The 22,569-nt window shown below is 39.9% G+C and overlaps 1 protein-coding gene across 1 annotated transcript in view; it reads left to right on the top strand.

Moving 5' to 3' along the window:
- The window catches only part of CNTNAP4 (contactin associated protein family member 4), a 301,963-nt gene that overhangs the window by 69,142 nt on the left and 210,252 nt on the right, over positions 1-22,569 (top strand). The window contains exon 3 of the mRNA XM_075931856.1: positions 21,538-21,731. Coding sequence (XP_075787971.1) covers positions 21,538-21,731 — 194 coding nt within the window. The remainder of the gene's footprint in view (positions 1-21,537; positions 21,732-22,569) is intronic.

Below are 22,569 nucleotides of genomic sequence, written 5' to 3'. Positions count from 1 at the left end.
TCTGTAACCATATGGGTTTTTCCTACCTTGTAATACGAGATTCATAAAAAAATGCTTAGAAAGAGGGAGAGAGCTTCAAACACATTCATTTTAAAAGTAGTACTGTACTTTTGTTTCAAAATAGCCATTGATTGACAAAGAGTCAAGTCTTCCTCATGGTTTAGAAAAGTAATTGCTGTTAAGGAAATAGTGATACAGGAATGAATCTTCCATCTCATTAAACCTTGATGGCTAGCAAACAAGGCTGCCATTCTTCAAATTGCAATTGTCGTAGGATAACTACACTAAATTACTAAAATCTAAGTACTCTGGCTGCCTCTTCTGCCTGTGCTTACAAAGTGCAACAAATCCTTGGCCATGTTCATATAAATGCAGTTTTGGTAAGATGTATACAATTAGCAAAGATCAAAATGAAGAACTTTCAGGTCCAAACATATTTGCCCCTCTTGTGCGAGATAACAAACAAGGGGCCAGCTGTAGTATTTTCAGTTGAGGTAGTTCAAGGTTTTTTGCTTTTTATATGGTAGTGGTGTATATACTTGCCTGCCAGCATTCTAACACTATTCTTGTTGAAATCCTCTTTCAAAATGACAATCTCCCCATACAAACTGAATTATAAGCTTGGGTTATTTGTATATTGTCTCTTGATTCTTAAATAATAATTTAAAATCTATTGTGTGCGAGCAATTTCAGAAGCTCTAAGGTGCATTTTCTACTTAGGCTAGTTTTTGCCATTCACATGGCCAGATACTTATTTGATATAAAGTTGACTTCGAAATTAGTAGACTTAAAAGAATAGTCATGTACGAGAACTCAGCAAGAACCCAGAAATGAAATGGTCCATTAAACGCATATATTTCACTACTCACTGAACTATTTACTGCACTTCCTAAAATGAACGTTTCACCCATTGGGGAAGGAGAGATGGTTTTGACTTCATTTTGAAAAGAAAAGACTGAAAAAGGTTTTGCAAAGATACTGAAATATTTTCACTATTTAAACTCTCCAAAAATATAGTGACTAGTAATATGTAAGGATTTTTAAATTAACTCATCACTTATGGAAGCATATTTGGAAATATACGAGTACTGGAGAGTATCCATCCACATGAATCACCTTCCTCCACTTCTAGGGAAAGGAGGAATTCATGCTCCTCAGTGAGTTATCAGCCTGAAAACTGCACGAGACTCAGAGGTGAGCTTACAGATACAGGAGACAAAGGCAGACAACAATCCTCCTCATGACCAGATCAGCAATTGTTCCAAACACAGATGTCCTTACGGTCTTCCAGGACCTTCTGTCCCAAATTGTGGAAATCCTGGACACTGAGACTGTGTTCCTTCGAGAAAAGTCTTTTGAGGTCTTCAACATTCAACAAGTTCTCAGCCAGAATCACTTATCAATGAAGGGATCCTGGAAACATCCAATGGCTGTGGTTTTCCTCACTAAAAAGGATCAGGAGCCTCAAAAGGTTTGAGGCATTTTTTATTTCCATTCAAATCCAGGGTACTTGGCCATCTCCACAGTACAAGAAAAATGGAAGTCCATGAAGGACACGGGCCTAAATTGATAAAGATATTTAGGTGTTACTGCAGCCAGTTTTGCAAAGGCTAACTGATTTAGAAGCTTAAATCTCATTTTCAAAAGTGCTTTAGGTACTTAGGAGCATAAATCCCATGATGGGAATTGGTAATGATGGCCATAAAATATGTCCTCTCCCTGTTTTTTCAGCTATGCCTCCCAGTGAACTATAAACAATAATTTATTATCAAATTACAGATAGCATTCATAAGAGTGCTAGTCAGAAAGAGTGAGCCTTCTCTAAACATTTCAGAGGGGTAGCCGAGTTAGTCTGTAACATGAAACACTTAAATAATAACAAATAGTCTAGTAGCACCTTAAAGACTAACAAAACATGTAGATGGGATCATGAGCTTTCATGGGCAAAACCCAGTGGGCAAGAAAGCTCATGATACCATTTACATGTTTTGTTAGTCTTTAAGGTGCTACTAGACTAGACTTTTTGTTGTTTTTTAAGTTCTTCACTAAACAGTTTTCTTCTATGCAATTACTAGTGTACAGGAGCATGTCGGACTGAACTGATGGTATGTATATATATGATTTGCTAGACCTGACTTGCAATTACTTCTGTTCTGACTCAGATTGGTCTATTCCCCAGTAGAAGACAAGACAGTCACATTTCAGTACATCACAAAACTCAGCTGATGGAGGGATACCAGAAATGTTTATTGAGGTACCATTTTCTATCCCCTACCTGACAAAGACTTTAATCATAGATGCAGAAAGGGCAGATTGGGGAGACCACTTGGTGCATCTACAAATGCAAAAGACTGGTCTGTAGAAAACAGAGTTCAACAATGACCTGGAATTCAAAACCATAAGATTAGCCTCATACCTGCTTTCAAAACTCCACAGTACAGGTATCCAAAAACAATATTTCCATGATGCACCATACAAGCAGAGTGGTATGAGCTCGCTTCAGGGAAGCTGTCAAGCACTGGATATTGTACTAACAATACTGAATAACCCTGATAGCTGTTCACCTCGGGTAGGTCTACACTTGCTCCCTAGTTCGAACTAGGGATTCAAATGTAGACTACCAAAATTGCTAATGAAGTGGGGATTTAAATATTCTCCACTTCCTTAGCATGACCTCACTGGTGCATTACTCTGCTCAACAGCTGATTTGAACCAGGAAGTGCACGCCAGGATGTGTTAGTTCGAACCAAACCCCTTGGTTCGAACTAACATTACTCCTTATTTTTTGTTAGTCATTTTTTGAGGAGTAACGTTAGTTCGAACCAAGGGGTTTGGTTCGAACTACCATGCCCCGGCGCGCACTTCCTGGTTTGAATCAGCTGTTGAGTGAGTAACTCGCCAGCAAGATAATGATAATGAAGTGCGGGATATTTAAATTCCCGCTTCATTAGCAATTTCAGTCACTTACATTTTCATCCCTAGCTCGAACTAGGAGCAAGTATAGACGGACCCCTCCTAAATGTCAGATTTTCTGAGAAGACAATCTGTCACCACTCATGAGTGGTGGAGGTCCATCAGAGTCTCTATTCAAGTGCTGGAGTCTGCAGTGATAGAACTGTCTGTCATTGTTGGCAACACCAAATGCCAGAATTCTTGTTCCAGAGAGGATGAGCGTATAGGATCATTACCAGACATCTTCCTTGCACAATGGTCCTAAGCCCCTGTGTATGCTTTCCTATTCATTCCCTTGAACTCCAGGGTGGCTTCCAAAATAAGAGTCAAAACAATGATCATTACATTAGCTCTGTACTGGCCAAGGCTATTCCAGCTAACAGACATTAGAACAATTGACTTAACCAACCCAAACAGTGGGTACTTATAGAGGTGCAAATTGTTCTTATCAGCCTCTTATAACTTGAACAATCTAATTCACTATTTTTTTCCTCTTTTTTTCTCTCCCACTTCCCTTATTTATTCTTGGATCTGAACTTTTAATACTCCAGTCATTTAAGGAAGTGGGTTGTGCCCATGAAAGCCCATGATACCATCTACATGTTTTGTTCATCTTTAAGGTGCTGCTAGACTATTCATTTTTTTTTTTTAAGTTTTTCTGATTACAGACTAACTTGGCTACCCCTCTGACACTAATTTGGAATGTTCCCTCTGAAAGACTGTGGGAAGGTATATGAAACTGAAATCTGTTATACTAGAGACATGAATATTTCCAATTCCAAGTGCAAGAACTCACAAACATTATCTGTGAAATGGGTAAATTAGAATTGTCTTCTACAAGGGAGCAGAATGAGACTTAGATTTACAATGGGGATTGTGAATGCACACAACATGAACCACAGGATGCACTGGGACTTAAAGTCATCTGTAGTCTTGCAGTTTCTCCCATAGACCATGTTATCAGGGGAGGGTGGAGAGGGTTGAAGTCACTTTTACAGATTTGCTTCTCAAAATTAATGAAAGGAGAGGTTTCTGCATCATTTCCAGACTGTCTACAATGAGGGCCAAAAGTGCATTAGATATGATAAAATTGTGAAGCCTAACAACTCTGCTGTCTACCACAATGGAAACAACCTAGTCCTATTTATCTCCTTCCCCCTTTCGGTCAGACACTATCTGCTGGACTGCTTTAGAATTGCACTGTTACAGTAAGAGAGAACAGGTTAGGTTCATGGTACCTGTACAATAAAGAGCATTAGAGTGGGAAAATATCAGGTATTTTAGCTACATTTAATTACCAGCAGTTGGAACCTGTTGATCATCCTTTCGGGATTTTGTGGGCATCATCTGCACTCCTCTGGATTTGCTGGTCTCATTGTTAACACCACCATTAATTTTGGGATGGATCCATATGGCTTTAGCTAAATTTCAGACTAAGATTTTGGTTCTTCTTATGAATATACAGCAGTGCATCTGAGATTGTAAGTGGGACACTTTTTTTCCCCAAATTGACTCTACTAGAAAATTATGCCAGAATTCTTGAAAATTGAAACTGACTAGCTTTGCACAGCTGTAACAGTAATATGCTAGCAAGTGTTTAAACTCACACCAGTTAGAAAACACCTGCCCACTCTCACTCACTGTGACATCCAGTCATTATCTAATGAAAGAAAAGAATGTAGTTCCATAGTCTTTCCAACACTATATTATCTGTCCCAAAGCCTCAGGGCTGCACACAGGCCTAATTTGCCACAGATCAACAGAGATCCTCAAAATTGCCAGACACAAATCAACACAATTGGTAGAAGGCTATATAGAAGGCTAAGAATCAGTCGTTGATATTTTTAGTAAAAATCAGGAACAAGTCTTGAGCAATAAACAAAAATTGACAGAAGCTCACAACTTATCCCTGATTTTACTAAAACTACAGGAGTGCAAGAAGACAGAGAACTGTCAGTACTTACAGCTGCTCTAGTTCCACTGCTGCTCCTGTGATAGGGGCTAACTGCTGTTGCTGTAGCCCCCAGGGGGAGGAGGCGGGGCTGAGCCAACCCCAGTCATTGCTCTGGCAGCCTCAGGGCTGGCCACTGGCTTAGCTGTTCTGAAGGCCTTGGTTCTGGGGATGGCAGCTGTTCTGGCATCCCCTGGTCTGGCCACCACCCAGCTGTTCTGGCAGCTGCTGCTCTGCAGCCCCGGGGCTGACTGGTGGTCAGCTGTTTGGCAGCTCAAGCTGGCTGGTGGTCAACTATTTCAGCAGTCACTGCTCAGGCAGTCCCTGAGGTAACAACTGCTCTAGCGCTGCCCCAGAAGAAATCCTAGAGGTCCTGATGAAGATGATTAGCCCGAAAACTAAATACAATTTTAGAGACTTCAATAAAGCTGTGCCAATGTACAACAGGAGATGATCTAGCATACTTTGTTTATAGAACCTCATAAGTGGACCTCTATATCCTGGGATAATACAAAATGCAGACAGACTGATGTGCAATATTTTTTAGAGGCACCTCTGATTATTAATGCAAGCATCTTTGAAAATAACGTTTCTAGTGGATATAATCAGATAAGTACACAGAGTACTAAGAAACTATAGGTATAACTCTGGAGTGCTACAGTACAGAAATAAGGTCTGAACAAAGACAATCATACAGATGGATCCTGCAGAATGCTTGAAATATAGAATTACACACACAAATATCATAGTAGTTCAAGGGAGAGACAATCATTTTTAGAGAGTAAATATGAGAACAAATGAAATATTTATAGAGTTGATTCATAGAAATGTGAGCGTATAGCGAAATGTTAAAAATACACACATACAAAAATAGGATTTAAACACCATAAAGGTGACATTTCCCTTCTTATACAAAGGGATCATGATTTTGTATGTCAGAGCTGTGTGCAGGCCAGTAGCCAGATGGAGTTGGCCAATGTTCCCAGCTGTTAGTTGTAGCAATTTATATCTATAATAATGGAAACAAAATAGAGCATTTTTGTTTTAAATATAAGAGGTAGGAGTATTTTTGCCTGGCAACTACAGGTGCCAGCATTTATTTATTTGCCTGCTGGCTGACTGCGCCATACTATCTGTGCTATGAAACATGCCAAAATTAGTGAATCAGCCTTTCCAGCATTTAAATGCCATTTCTAGAGTGCAATCATCAGAAAGTGATTCACACAGGACTTATGCTACAGTATGGTGTTGAAAGTGGCAGAAATATACACTTACTCATCTACCTAGAGGAATCACGAGTAGATACAGTAAGAGAGTATTGTAGTATAAACATCTCACCTTTTAAAGACAAATACAACATTTGATGCATTTTTTGTAGATTTATAGGCAAAGTGATGCAATCCAAAATCCTTTAAGAGGTTTAAATTGATATAATCCTTTCTGGTATCATAATTATTTTATTATATGAAAATTCCCCAGAGTGATTTCACATGGAGAAAATCCATGAATAAAATAAGGGCTCTTAGAGCAAAACATAAAAGCAAAAATCTCTTTCAGATCTGCTTTGGAGACTGACTATTACAATATCTTTGCATAGATTTCCCATTGACTAAGCTGTAGATGCTGATGGAAGATCCATATGTAAGCACATATGTAGAATGAAAGTAATCAGTGCATGCATTGTAAGAGTGAATTTTGATCTATATACTAAGCCTTTTAGATTATCAATGTAAATATTACTAGTCATAAGTGGTAGCATACATCATGAGCTAAGAAGCTTGCGTTAATTTCAAAGGCAGCATCCCAGGTGGAAAATATTTTAGAGTACCATTTAGTGAATATTCATGATCTACATGGTTCTTTCTTCTCTGTATAATACACACAGAAGACAAATGACTTTTTTGTACTATTTACTTGTAGGCTGAGAAATAATGCTGCAGCACTCTTCCTTGAGGCCAATGCTAGGTTGAAAAAAGGATGAAATTTAGATTGGGTAATGTTTGTTTTTGTGAGTATGTTCATGTCCTGAGGAATGAGGAAAAAAGAAGACAAAGACACCATAAAAGGACTTGAATTTTTACATGCCATCAGAGGTAGTTGAAATCTGTAGCAGCCAGACTTTGAGAAGTTTTCTCATCTAACTTCAAGGGCAGCAACAAGTAAGACATGTTATAATACTTCTAAAGAAGGATAAAGCATCCAACATTCCTATCTTTGTGAGGGACAGCTCTTTGTCTGAAAGACAATTTGGTGTGTCTACACTGGCAAGTTATTCCGGAAAATCAGCTGCTTTTCTGGAAAAACTTGCCAGCTGTCTACACTGGCCACTTGAATTTCTGGAAAAGCACTGGCGATCTAATGTAAAATAATCAGTGCTTTTCCGGAAAAACTATGCTGCTCCCGTTCGGGCAAAAGTCTTTTTCCAGAAAACTGTTCCGGAAAAGGGCCAGTGTAGACAGCACATTGTTTTCCGCAAAAAAGCCTCGATCGCGAAATGACGATCGGGGTTTTTTTGCGGAAAAGCATGTCTAGATTGGCCACGGACGCTTTTCCGGAAAAAGTACTTTCCGGAAAAGCGTCCTGCCAATCTAGACGTGCTTTTCCAAAAATGCTTTTAACGGAAAACTTTTCCGTTAAAAGCATTTCCGGAAAATCATGCCAGTGTAGATGTAGCCTTTAAGTTTATCAGTACTAGAGCCTAGTACATCGTGTATTTGAGTTAATTATGTCTGTGAGTTAATTATGTATTTTGTTATGTTAGAATACATATTGTTATAATAAATATCTTGCATAATCTCTTTTGGTCTTCTCCCCGGGAGGCATAAGGATCTTGCGAAAAGAGGGGATTTTGCACAAAATGGACACAGCCAAACTGCTTGTTTTTGCTCAAAAACCCCTTGCACAAAAATGGACTCAAAGAGATTATGCAAATGAAGCATGATAAAATGCTAATCTGTACTTCATTTGCATTGCCTCTTTTGGCAAAACTCAGAGTGTAGACAAAGCCTTAGAGATATAAAGAAGAGAAACTTTTATGGGGAGATTTTCTTATTACTGTCTGTGGAGAACCTGAGAAACTTCTGGTTTACTTTGTGATACAATGTTTATAGAGTCATACATTTCAAGGCCAGAAGGGATCGCCTAGTAGATACTCGGTTATACTTCCTGAGAACACAGTCCATAGTACTTCTCCAAAATAAATCCTTTAGCAGATCTTTTACCAAAAATGTTTTACAATAATCAGTGATGGAGAATACACCTTGATCCCAGATAAGTTGTTCTAATGGTTAATTATTTTCAAAGTTAAAACATTATGCCATATTTCAGTGTGAAATTTTTTAGCTTCAGTTTTCAGTCACTGGGTAGTGCTATACATTTTTCTACTTGACTGAAGACCTCATTATTATTTTTATTAAATATTTGATCCTTATTTATATACTCTAAGTCACCTCTTAGCCTTCTATTTACAAAGCTAAATAAATTGAGCTCCTTAAGTCTGTCATGATAAGATTTGTTTTCCAATCCTGAAATCATTTTCCTGGGACTTCTCTAACCATTTCCAATTTTTTAATATCCTTTTTCAGTTGTGGACATGAGAACTACACTCAATATCCCAGCAGTGGTCTCTCAATGCCAAATAGAGCCCTACTTGAAATTCCCTGTTTATGTGTGTATTTGGCCTCAGTATCACTCTCAGAGATCTTTCAACTGATTACCCACCAAAATATTGTCTTCCAGTTGATCCAAGGAAAAACGGATGAGGTTGAAGTGGGTTCTCCCTGGCAGAATTTCCTAAGGAGGATGTTGGAGCAAACACTTGCCTCTCTAGATATGAGGCATAGTAGGTTAGCAAAGGGGAATCAATATCATAGTACTGTACTCAGAAACTACATTTATAAAACAATCTTAAAACTGTGAGGTTTTCGTTAGCATATCTGCTTTTTTTGTAATCTACTTGTAAAGTACAGTATTTGTTATCACTGGCATCAAAATGTGTAACTATGGCACAGTATATTCTAGTATAATGTAAAAGGAACCATCTAGTGTTGGTAGTTGGTCCATATCTCTCTACAGTACAATGCAGATAGAAAAGCTGAAAAAAGAATAGTGGCTTTGATAACTCTGAATCATGTCAGCTGCTGTGTTATGAAATAACACACTGGAATATATTTCAATAATGATTGATGAGTAAGAAATGTCTTCAAAGGCTTCAGAAGATGGAGAGCAAAATAGGTCACATCTGAATAACTGTCAACACAGAAGAGAGGGGCCAAATTACATTCATGCAACTGACTTCAAAGGGTAGGTGAAAGCTGAATTGGCCCTGTGATTACAATTATCATTTCCCAGTGCCGTGCTGTCATCTGAGTTAGATTGAAAATGATTCTGAAACATCTTAACAGAAATTTGGCATACTAAATGATGCTAATAAACATGTATAACAAGTAACTTTCACTTTTCTTCCAGTCAGACTAATATTGCCACCTTTTAGAAATTTGAATTCTTGACATGCTGAGCATGAGTCTGACCAGCCAAAAGGTGAAGTGAAATAAAAATGTCTAATTTTTCTACTCAGACTAAAATCCATGGGCCAACCCAGTCATGCTGCATTTGTTTTGCATTGGTTCACTGATACAAAGTGGCCTGGATCGTGGTTGTTGTCACTAGCGCAGGAATCCTCTGGTGGTGATTTTCAGATCCTTTTATGGCCATGGATGTGTCTGGAGGAAAAGCGCATGTTTGGGGTATCTCTATACTCTGAATTGTTAGTGTCCTTTGAGCTCTTTGGTTGTGAGTATCTATATAAAGACCCTCTACAGTCAAGAGGGCTCTGGCAGTGTTTGGCTTTTTCCTCATCCACGCTATATTTGAGTGTTGCTAACTATAAAGTAGTGCTGGCAAATTATGACTCATTTTAATCAGCTCTTGAAAGGAGGAATGACAATGTTCACTCCCAGATGTTACCAGATGTAAAATTTTTCTCAGCTTCTAGGAAGCCAGGCTTTTTCCCATAAATCTTCCTGTTCCTAGATGATTAGTCAAACAGAGCACATTCACCATGAGGTTTGTTGATCCAGCTCTCAGGAAAGCATGAGTAGTGTTCCAGTTCATGTAGCTTCACAGGCACAAATCAAAATCCATTTTCACTGGAACACAAACAATATTTCTAATAGTCTTGATGAACTCGACAGCTGTGAATCTTTCTTCCCAGAAGAGAAGTTCCTTGTTGGTTCCTTGTTCAGGATGCTGAATACTTTTCATATCCAAGAAGCCTCTTAAATTAATTACCTTAATAAGATCACACTTACCTGCAAGTTCCCAAGATTTTTTGTAGAATATAAGGATAAAATTAGACTCTGCTCAAAGGCTGTCCAAATGGAATATATAAATGTCACTGCTATAACAGGAGTTCAGGAACTTGAGATATTTGTTCACATTCATGTAGGTCTGAGCCATGCCTTCACACTATTTCCATCACTGAAGTATGCTAAATTGGTACTTGGCTAATCCTATGCCCTTGTGCCTTCTTTCAAGTTAGCCTCTAGATATGGGCTAAAACTCTGTGCCCACTGAAGGCAATGGAAGTTTTGCCACTGATTTCAATTTAACCAGTTTTTCACCCATGATTCACAATGCAGGAGAGCAATCTTGCAATCCTTTTCAATGAATATCCCTCACACTCACTTAAGAGTGGGCCATGGCTTGTTAATCTCCAAGTATTGGGGATCCATATTCTCAAAGGCAAAATACTGGGGTAAGTAGCTTTCCATGATGATTTGTCCATATATCCCGACTTCTTCAAAGATGCCTATAATAGGATTCATGGATTAATGGAAAAGTTTGAAAGATGTTTCTGGAAATTCAGTTTTGGAATCTATATGGATGAGGAGATGGTGGGAAGAAGGGGCCTCAATGGACACTTCTTTGTAGAAGATACTGAACTACTACCCAGCCGTACTAATCTGAAAATGGGAACTCTGACAATCATTTTAGAAAACTACAGTTATTATAATAAGCAAATGTTCTTTTGATGTAAGGATGTGATCAGGAATATGTAGGGTGGAAATTAATTTGCAATGCAACAGAGAAATATTTTTTTCTGTTAACAAAATACACATTTTCAATGGATCATACAGCACTTCCTCTTTTGACCTGAGCTGATAGCCATAGTTGGGTATTATGCAGGTTCTTTCCATTAGGAGATGAAAAAGAAGAATTTCCTTGATGCAATTCTGTTTAATTACCGAAATGCACATAAGGTCCTGAACATGGGAGGAATCAAACAGGATATAGTTTCTCTGTGCATAGTTCTGAACCTCTTTCAGACAGCATTTGTCCCAAAAACAAACTATCCAGGATTTTTCCCCCCTCGTGGTTACATTATGAATGGTTCTCTTGATGAATTTGGAGCTTCTTTTCTCCTTCTCTGTCTGGTTCTATGATGTTCCCCAGTGATACATACAGATACATAGCTATAATCAAAATCAATCTACCATCCCTGCATTACATTCAGCTTACTGTGAAATCTCTCTACTTGCATAATTCAGAATCTTGAACTAACCAGAAGTGTATATAATTGTTCGTTCATTTAGCCTGAATGGAAGGCAGCTGTTATGCACACCAACTCCAGCTAATTTTCTACCTATCCTCAACATAACAATAGGATAAGACCGAAGCAGCAAAAAAGCTAAAGTTGTTCAAATGGCAATTAGATATATCCTTAGATATAGATTTTAAAAAGTGTATTGTCACTGTTCAGTGTCATTTTATTGTTTTTGGAATTGCTGCAATTTCCTGTTGAGCTTATTATGCTTCATATCGTTAAGCAGAGTTAATATTTGATCAATAAAGGGATTTCCAAGTCTTAAAATTGATACATTATAATAATGCAAGCATCCAGGCTTTTGCTGTTCAGTAAGACAACTTGCTTAGTTAGTTTGTATCAGAGCATGGTGGCAGTTGTATGAACATTTAATTTATTTAAAGTATGATTCTGTCATTTAACTTGAAGAAAAGCAAAACAAGGTATTTACTTTTCCAAGTATTTTGGCGTTATTTTATTTCCACTGACATTGTAAGCTGCTTCATTTCATTTAACTCATGAAATTAACTTTGCTAAGCACACTAAATCACAGTCACTACTGGTTTTTGTCAAGAAAATCTGCTGTTGCATTTGAAGCTGAATTCATTCCCAGTTTAACTATTGAATTCCATGTAAAATCATCCTCAGTAGATATTTCCATATTGGAGATATGTATGGGTATGTCTATAGTACCACCCTAGTTCGAACTAGGGTGGTTCATGTAGGCAACTGGAGTTGCAAATGAAGCCCGGGATTTGAATTTCCTGGGCTTCATTTGCATATTGCCCAGCGCCACCATTTTTAAATGTCCGCTAGTTCGGACTCCGTGCCCGCAGCTACACGCAGCACGAACTAGGCTTCCTATTCCAAACTACTGTTACTCCTCGTGGAACGAGGTGCACCGGTAGTTCGGAATAGGAAGCCTAATCTGAACTACCTAGTTCGTGCCGCATGTAGCCGCGGGCACGGAGTCCGAACTAGCGGACATTTAAAAATGGCGGTGCCCAGCAATATGCAAATTAAGCCCAAGAAATTAAAATCCCGGGCTTCATTTGCAACTCCGGTTGCCTACATTAACCACCCTAGTTCGAACTAGGGTGGTAGTGTAGGCATACCCTTACTTTGTTAACCAGAGAAAAGATGAGTATGCTAAGTGTTTATTAAAAGTTTAACTTGCCATAACATTAAGAGGTAACATAAATTGCATTTTCAGTTATGCACTGATAAACTAGTGTGAGTATGGATAAATCGCTGTACAGCAATGTAACTTACATGCCAAGGAATCAAAAGGAAGTAGTGTAATCAAAATAATGGGGTAGCACATATCTAATGGAGAGATCTTTAACTACTGCTCCAGTTTCTGTTGTTTGGGCATCTAAAAGCTTTTCGTATAAAGCAGCGGGAGCCTGAGTGCCTGACAAGCTGTGAGGCCGGGTGAGAAAGTTTGATCATCATGTCATACTTTCTCTGCTGGGAATGTAAAGTTTTAAACACAGTGAATATAACTGTTTCACTAATTCCCTGGGAAGCTCCATTTTTAAGAACTTCAGCTACTTTCAGTCATCTGCTTTAAATCTAAGTAGGCGCCTTCGGCCTCCTACTGTGCAGCTCTTCTTCTCAGGCCCTTCCAGTTTTCTTCTCTTCCCTTATGTTGTGCGTACTTACAATGCTCTATTTAAATGTACAATTGTTATACATGCTAAATTATTCATATAAAATACAAGATGATTTTATCCAGTGTTGCTTGGGTCCTTAACTTGAATAAGATTTTTTTTCACTTCATTTAAATCACTGTTCTGCAGTGGGGCTGGGGATGAAGGATTCAGAATTCAGGCTACCTTGAGGAGATAGGGTAACCCCAGCCCTGTCACACTGCAGCATGTTGGGGCTAGGTGAGAAGCCCCTGTCCATGGGTGCTGCAGCAGCAGGGGGCACAGCTGGGGAAGGGGTGTATCTTCTGTCCCTGGGGACAGACAGACATACAAAGAGATAAACTCTGTGAAATATGTAGCAGACAGCTTTCTTTTTCTCCGCTCCTGCCCCATGCTAACCTAATGGGGTTATAGCTGTACTTGTCCCCATTTCTGCCCCTTTGTGCTCCCTTTTGGTATAAATGTCCCTCCTACCAGACCCCTCCCTTTCCATGTTATGTGACATAATCGAATTCCAGCTGTATCCCATTGTCCTGGAACAACAAAACCTAGAACAACAAAACCTTGCTTTAAGTTATAAGAGGAAGCTGCATGCCAAATTTGGTAGTCCTAGCTCTTACCATTTAGGAGAAGTTCTTGAACAGACAGACTTCCAGACAAATGGATAGACAGGCAGATGCAAATTTCTAAGTAAAATATGCATCTAAAAGTCTATCTGTTTAGAAGTTAAAACCTGCATAGAGTACTGGTATGGATGCAGTAGTAAACTAAATGATGGAATGGTTGGGGCGGAAGGCAGGGGCTAAGGGAGCTACTGGCTGGATAGTTGAAAAATTCACATTCTTCATGCTATGGGAGATGCAAAGGAAGAGGGCTCTTCTGCAAGTTTTAAAAAGAGCAACTCCTCTTCTGTGAACTTCTCCAAAGTCTAGAGGCAAGCGGCAGGAGAACTCATTGCTTATAGCTCAGCAACTGAAGTGCTTGCTCAAATAACTGCTTGAGCTGTAAGTTGGTTTTTTTGATGAGGAAGACTTTCTGTAAGATTTCCCTATAATGGCTTATCCTGAAAAAATACAGTTCAGTCTCTATTCAAAAATAATGGAAAATGTATAGCATGCCATGAAGTTCACTGCAAAACACATTTTACATCAAATTAACTTTACAAACAATATTAGATGACCAATGTTGCAAAAATTAACAGAAATGGTCTTCATGTCTTAGATTATATAATCATATACAATCGAGTCTCCATATTTAACTCTCTCATTTCAGCTATTTCTTTGTCAGAGTTATTCTAAAAAAGCTTAGACTTCTCCAAAAAAATAAAAATGGGTTATTTTAAAGTGTTTATATCCTATTTCTTAAGTAGTAGGTGTATATGTAAGTGTTGCATGGGTGTCTGATCACAGTAAGTACCAACAGCTGTCTGATAGAAAGGCATGGTGTTTGACCAGATTGTGGTTCCTGCCAAACTGATGGGCAGAAGAGTACAAACCATGGGACATTCCATTAGCCAATCAGGTGGCTCCAAAAGACAGGGTGCTACTCCAGCAAAATAGGAAAATACAGATTTATAAAGGAAAAATTTAGGGTTTAACGGGTGACAGGAATGGTAGTTTTGTATGCTGGGCTAAAACCGCACAATTTAGTGAGAGTCCCAGTTTTCAGCACACAGTAAATATTATGGGGATTTTTCCTAGTTGTAATTAATACTACAAGTTAGGTATCCATTCAGGATTTTTTTTTCAGGTATTTGCACCACTTATTTCATACATGTTGCCTATAAAGCGTACTCGGGTTTTGTTTGCTTTTGAAATCTGACTGGAGATCCTTCAGGCACCCTCTGTGTAGATAATCCCAATGGAGACAATAGCAGAAGGAACATGGGCAATAAAGAAGACTCTATTAAACATATCTTCTGACAAAATGTTCAGGAGGCAATTGGAAACAATACCAAACTGCCTGGGGCTCTTAAGTCAGAACAATTCTTATCAGTTGTCTGAATTTTCTAGAGAAGTTTGTTTGGAGCAGGGGAAAGCCTTCTCCCCATGCCCAAAAGAGAGCCTTTGGCAAATACAAAAAAAAGATACATTATTTAAACAAAACAAGTCATATAAATATGCAAAACAAAAAAGCTATGTTAGAATATTAATAAGGTTGTAAATTAAACAATTCAAAATATAGGAAATGCCAGAATTGAAGTTGTTGGGCCAGAGCACATAACAAAGATTACTGTGCAAATTATTGAAATTTTAAATATTCCTTTATTGGCACTATGGAATTCCATGTTCATACTGTTGTGTACTCTTTACTTCTCTTCCATAACTTTGTGGCTCCTTATTTGTTTCCTATGTACCACTAAGGAACACATTTTTCAAAGGATTTGCTTCATGCTAAGATTCTGGAGCTATTAATGTAAATGCCAGCATAGTATTCCACTAAAAATACACCTCATCCTGTCTTATGGGGATCATTCCAGTCTTTGATCTGTCTCTTGAGATTGTTAATGGGCTACCAATACACATTAATTTTTCTGTGTTTTGCTAATGAAGTAGAACAGAGGATATTTGAACTAGAAATAAGAGGATTACAGCTGCTGAGAAGACAATAGTAGTACGGGGATCTCAGGGTTTAAACACATCCATGGGTGGGTTAGGGGTGACAACTCTTCAACACTGCTTACCTTATAGGAAACCCCATAATTTGAATTACACACAGTTCCTTAGTTGTCATTTGGTGTTTTCTCTAAAGGACATATTTTAGCTCCAAATTCAGTTATTGCTGATATACCAGGGTTCAAACTGGAGACTTACAGATGATACACTGACTATTTATCATAACTTACATTTTTAATCCTATGTGGCCAGTTCTTCAAGAATCCTGGAAACATGAAGTAGTATCCAAGTGGGCTAAATGAAGGAAGACTCTTATTTCCTTAACTGAATGTTAGCGGTACAGTGATTTTGATCTACAAAACCTTTGGCCAGCAACTTGAAATACTAGATGGATAGATTATTCTCAAAGAACAATAACCTGTTATTGCACAGGAAATTCAAAATAAACACTGAACAAACCCCCAAACATTTATTTTCAAACAAAATAGATGTTTCTGTCAACATAATGGCTTTTCTGTTCCAGTAAACTGACACAGATGTGAATAGTACTTGGCCTTAGTTGAATTAGAAAATAGCTGATTTTGGTTTAATGAAATATTTTGGTCTTCAATTAATAACAAAATGATTCACTCAGCATAATACGTATCTATAAACTTTCTAAGGATCTCTGTGACTTCACCAGGAGAGCTCCGAGTCTCTAGAAAGCTTACACTCACTTTACAGAGTGCCTCATTGGAACAATGAGACTAAAATTACGCAATTGCATCTGTTCTTTTAAACTATTTTACACATCCTTTTTTGCAATTCTATTTCCAAGGACTATGTAAATGTTCCCTTGTTTGCTTGCTGGTCACCGACTATCCCTTTACTGCATATTATATAATGCTTCACTTTGATGTAATTGAGAGGTATCTGCTTAAGGAAAAATTGTGATAAATGATAAAACTATAGCTTCGTTTAGCAGAGACACTATAATTGATAGGTGTCAGAGGGGTAGCCGTGTTAGACTGGATCTGCAAAGCAACAAGGAGTCCTATGGCACCTTAGGGTATGTCTACACTACAAAGTTAATTAGAACTAACGGATGTTAGTTCAAATTAACTTTCATAGGCGCTACACTAGCGCTCCGCTACTTCGAACTTGATTCGAACTAGCGGAGTGCTTAGTTCAAACTAGGTAAACCTCATTGCATGAGGACTAAGCCTAGTTTGAACATACTAGTTCGAATTAAGGGCTGTGTAGCCCCTTAATTCAAACTAGTGGGAGGCTAGCCCTCCTCAGCTTTCCCTGGTGGCCACTCTGGGCACCACCAGGGAAACTCGTATGCCCCCCTCCCGGCCCCGGAGCCTTTAAAGGGGCACGAGCTGGCTACGGTGCCCGTGCCAGGTGCAAGCCTGCCAGCACCCAGCCAGCAGACCTTGCACCTGGCACACCATGAGCCAGCCACCCGATGCCCCACAGCCCTCTGCCTCTTCCCGGGACCAGTCTGGCGGCTCTCGGGACCACAAGAGGTGGGCACCCACCTGGTCTAGTGCAGACATCGTGGACCTCATCCACGAACTCTGCACTAGGCACAGGAAAGTGGCCATCTAGGGCAGGAGAGCTGCCAGCCTGGCCACCCAGGAGCAGGTTTGCTTGAAAATCAGGGTGGTCCACTGAGACCCCCAACCCTGAGCCCTGAGCTTAGAATGGCCGTACTGGGTCAGACCAAAGGTCCATCTAGTCCAGTAGCCTGTCTGCCGACAGCAGCCAACCCTAGGGACCCTGTAGGGGATGGACCAAAGACAGTGACCAAGCCATTTGTCTCGTGTCATCCCTCTCCAGCCTTCCACAAACTTTGGGCAGGGACACCATTTCTACCCCCTGGCTAATACCACTCCATGGACCCAACCTCCATGACTTGATCTCACTTCTCTTTAAACTCTGTTCTAGTTCTAGCCTTCACAGCATCCTTCAGCAAGGAGTTCCACAGGTTGACTCTTTGCTTTGTGAAGAAGAACTTTCTGTTACTAGTTTGAAGCCTGCAACCCATTCCTTTCCTTTGGTGTCCTCTAGTCCTTCTATTATGGGAACTAATGGAGAACTTTTCTTTATGCACCCTCCACACCACTCTTGGTTTTATAGACCTCTATCATATCCCCCCTCAGTCTCCTCTTCTCTAAGCTGAAAAGTCCCAGTCTCATTAGACTCTCTTCATTTGGGACCTACACCTATAAGGGTGTAGACATACCCTTATAGACTAACAGATGTGTTGGAGCATAAGTTTTTGTGGGCAAAGACCCACTTCATCAGATGCATTTGATGAAGTGGGTCTTTGCCCATGAAAGCTTGTGCTCCAATACATCTGTTAATCTATAAGGTGCCACAGAACTCCTTGTTGCTATAATTGTCAGGTTTTTTTCTTTCTCCTCCTCCTCTCCCCTCTTTTTCTGCTTTAAATTTGGGCGTTTCTGTACCTCTTAATGCCTCTTTCTACACTCATCTGAAGAAAAGTGTTATGTCCATGAAAGCTAATGATACAGATTGAACCTTTCTTAATCGGAACTCCCTCATCCGGCAACATCCCAGACCTGAGAGTTCTATTGGAGGGCTGGTGGCTGGGAGCCCTATTGCCCTGTGGCAGCAAAACAGGAACCCAGCAGTGGGGCTATGCATGGCACGGTGGGGCTGCCAAGGTGCAGCCAGGAGCCCTGCATGTGGAGGGGCCAGCGGCAGTGGGGAGCCATCTGGGAGGCTGGCAGCAAGGCCATGGCTGGGGGTGGGGGGCAGAAATGACCTTCCCTGCTCTGGCAAAATCCCTCATCTGGGACTGGTCAGGTTGTGAGGGTGCTGGACTAAGGAGGTCCAACGTATAGTATATACATTTTTTTGTTAGTCTCTAAGGGTATGTCTACACTACCTCGCTAGTTCGAACTAGCGGGGTAATGTAGGCATACCGCAATTGCAAATGAAGCCCGGGATTTGAATTTCCCGGGCTTCATTTGCATAAGCGGGGCGCCGCCATTTTTAAATCCCCGCTCGTTCGAACCCCGTGCTGCGCGGCTACACGCGGCACGAACTAGGTAGTTTGAACTAGGCTTCCTAGTTCGAACTACCTAGTTCGTGCCGCGTGTAGCCACGCGGCACGGGGTTCGAACAAGCGGGGATTTAAAAATGGAGGCGCCCCGCTAATGCAAATGAAGCCCGGGAAATTCAAATCCCGGGCTTCATTTGCAATTGCGGTATGCCTACATTACCCTCCTATTTCAAAATAGGAGGGTAGTGTAGACAGACCCTAAGGTGCTACAGGACCACTCATTGTTTTTTAAGTTTCTTTCTTGCATATCCTATGTACTATGGATACTTCTGCAGGTGTGATCATGGTCATTTCTCTTTAATAGTCCCACACTCCAACCACCTGACCTGAGCAATCCAACCCCCCTGTTGTGATTCCTGCACCCCCACATCCCCAGTCCCCTGTCCTATCTCCTGGATCCCCAACACTCCCAGGCCCCTACCCTGAGTCATTCTTCACACCCCAACCCTAACTCTCGTACTTCATCACACACCACAAGTCTCTGCCCGCACCCCATGTTACTCCCAACCCTGATTCCTGTACCCCAAACTCCTAGGCTCCTGCCCTGAGCCCCTCACATCACCACCCCCTGCCCTGAGTGCCCCACACCTCAACACTTCCCAGCCCCCTGCCTATAACTCCATACATTCTACCCCACACTTAAATTTCTTACAGGTATTGTCATATCACCCCTAAGTTGGAACATTTTGGCATTATCTAAATTTATGCCTAGAAAAGATGCATCGCTTCAGTAGACTAATATTAGGCCACTAGCATTTTAAATTTTATTATAGGGGTTTAACAGGGGAAGCTTTTATATTGAATTAGTACATAAATCCATTACATATAGGGGTTATAACATTATGGATATGCCCTCCGTGATCAGCCAGAGAAGAGCTTTCTTCTTGCAGAGCATATATGCGAGGCTCATTCAAAAAATGAAGAAAATCCTAAAAAAATTAGTTTAAAAAGAAATAATATTGAGACTAAGTCACAATTCTGCAAACCTTTAAACCCAATATTATGCTTTTTATTACAAAACAGAATGCACATTAAACTACCCCCAAATGTAAAAGTATATGGAAATGGACTAATACATCATTTATTCTCCACTATTATATTGCTTGCTGCTGAATATGGTGCCATTCAGTGTGTTCTTTACACATTTGTTAAGGATGGCTAGTGTTTGGGGAAAGTGGCTATTTTTATTCGTCTGTATTAAATAAAATATAACCTTTCCTCATTTACCGTTACTGCACTCCAGTAATACTGCACACTACATCATAACTTTGTATCCTATTATGTGAAAAAATAAAATAGTGGGTCCTGATACCTTCATAGAAGATTATAAAGTTCCACTTTTCCTGTGAATTACAACTGTGACCCCTATTATTTATATAGTGCCCAAAGAGTACTAGTCATGGATGGCAAGTTATGTGGGTCCATGGTGCCCAGGCACCAGGAACATTCCTGGCCCAGGGCTGGCTCCAGCAATGTTCAGGGCTGAGTCTCTACCCAGCCCCACCTGGTGCCCCTAATCACTTCCCCTCATGCATCCCCCAACCACCTGCTTCACCTGGGTGATTTACAACACCAGTAGTGCAGTGGGACTAGAGCAGCTTCTGGTCACTCATTTCACACTGGCATGTCCCTGTGGCAGCTGCTGGCATGTCCCTGTGGACCCAGGGACAGGGATATGTCTCCAAGTACTGCCCCTACCCTGAGCACCCCTGCAGCCAATGGGAGGTTCCTGTGGGAGAGCAGGGCACAGAAACCCCCCACTGATATAGTCCCTCATCTAGGAGCTGCCCTGCCAGAGGTAAGCACCACACATTTTCTCTCTCCCCACCCCCATCCTCTCCTGTGCATGAACTCCCTTCCAGAACCTACACCCTGCATACCCTCCTGCATCCCAATCCCCTGCCCCAGCCAAGAGCCTGCACCAAGCACCCAAACACCCTCCAAGAGCCAACACTCTCCCGCACCCAAACTCCCTTTCAGGGACTTTGGCAGGTGGGAAGGAGGCAGTTGGGATGAGAGAGGGATATGGGCTCTGGGCTTTTGGGACACCACCACATTTTATACACACCTGTTATCCTGGTACTCGTTGCTTGATAGAGAATGTAGGCCCTGATCCTGCACATTTAACTTTTGTCCAGTCCATAGCACTATTTATTTAAGCATGTGAATAAGTCTTTGCAGTTTCAGGACCGTAGTTTGTATTCTTGGGTATGCTACTGACTTATTAGTGGCTTTGGAAAATCATATACACGCCATCTGTACATTTACCTCGCTTTACCCAACATAAATATAAAAATATTTACTTCATGAGAATATGTAACAGACAATTAATTATGGTGCGTAGTTAGGAGACCTCGGCATGAAGTCATTGTCTAAGTGAAGAGAATTACCATAATTGACAAATATATTACATACACTGAAAATACCATCGCGAAAGAAGGCTACGGGATAAGATGAGGAAAAGAAAAGCAGTAAAACAAAATCACAATTAGTCTTAATATATTTTTGCTCAGATTCCTCTATTTGAACTGTTATAGGGATTTTTTTTAAATGGCACTCATAGATAATAATGACTATATCATTTTGAACTCATCTGTAGAGTGAGTTTAGTTAGACTTTTTATAATACATAAGTTTACTATGCATTAATAATTTCTGTCTTTCTACAACTTTTATTCTTTTCTTTTGTTTCTCCCTCTAATCTAAAAGGAGCTGGAGGTTGGTCTCCTCTTGTGTCCAACAAATATCAGTGGCTCCAGATTGATCTCGGTGAGAGAACTGAGATCACTGCGGTTGCTACCCAAGGTGGATATGGGAGTTCGGACTGGGTTACCAGCTACCTCCTGATGTTCAGTGACAGTGGAAGGAACTGGAAACAGTATCACCAAGAAGAAATCATTTGGGTATGTTTAATTAATGATAGTCACTGAATTTCAGCAGATATGTTGCAGCATGTGCAGCATATGCAGCTGCAAGCCTACTAGCTCAAGCAGCAATGAAATTTGAAAAATTACTTTGAAAGTGGTATCCAAATAAATAGCTAAAGATAAATCTTAGTATTACTTTCTATAAGACAAAATTTAAAAAAACCAAAAGCTTCACATAATTCCATTAAGAATCTTTCAGGTGTGGGCTGAGGAATGAAAAGTTAAGGCACCATCTTTTTTGTGTTGCTATGTACCTTTGAGATGTGGTTTTCCTTCTTGATCACTTTTATTGTGGTAGACTAGTTAACATATTTTTTTCTGTTCTCATTTCTTTGGGTCATAGGGTCTTAGATTATAAAACAATAACAAATGGAAACCATGATTTTTAAAAAACAGTGTGCAAGCACAATAGTCTGTCATGGTCTATTGAATCTGGTTTCTGATATTTTGAGCCCCTACTCAAAACCACTTGCAACCTATACTACAAGAGATGTCTAGAATCAGTGTTTAACACTCATTTTTGCAATACTAGATAATGGGCAAACATTTTTTGATCCTCAGTGGTTCTCAATTTGTGCAATGAAGCAAGAAAACATACTTTTTGTACTGCAATTGTATCCTGCCTAGTGAAATGCCTGCACTCTTCTTATACATTCACATGTTTGATTCATTTTTTTTAATTTCCAAAGCATTTCGCTTCAGTAATTTCTTGCTGCAGTGAGTGTCAAAGGTTAATTAAACATTGTGTTAAAATGTATAAAATGAAATACATTTTAATTTTTGTTGACTTTTGATTTTAAGTGCTCTTTTCATT

Source organism: Pelodiscus sinensis, chromosome 6 (genome assembly GCF_049634645.1).
Source record: "Pelodiscus sinensis isolate JC-2024 chromosome 6, ASM4963464v1, whole genome shotgun sequence".
In the NCBI taxonomy this organism is placed as follows: Eukaryota; Metazoa; Chordata; order Testudines; family Trionychidae; genus Pelodiscus; species Pelodiscus sinensis.
The sequence above is the reverse complement of the archived record's forward strand: the minus strand, read 5'-3'. Positions and strand labels throughout refer to the sequence as shown.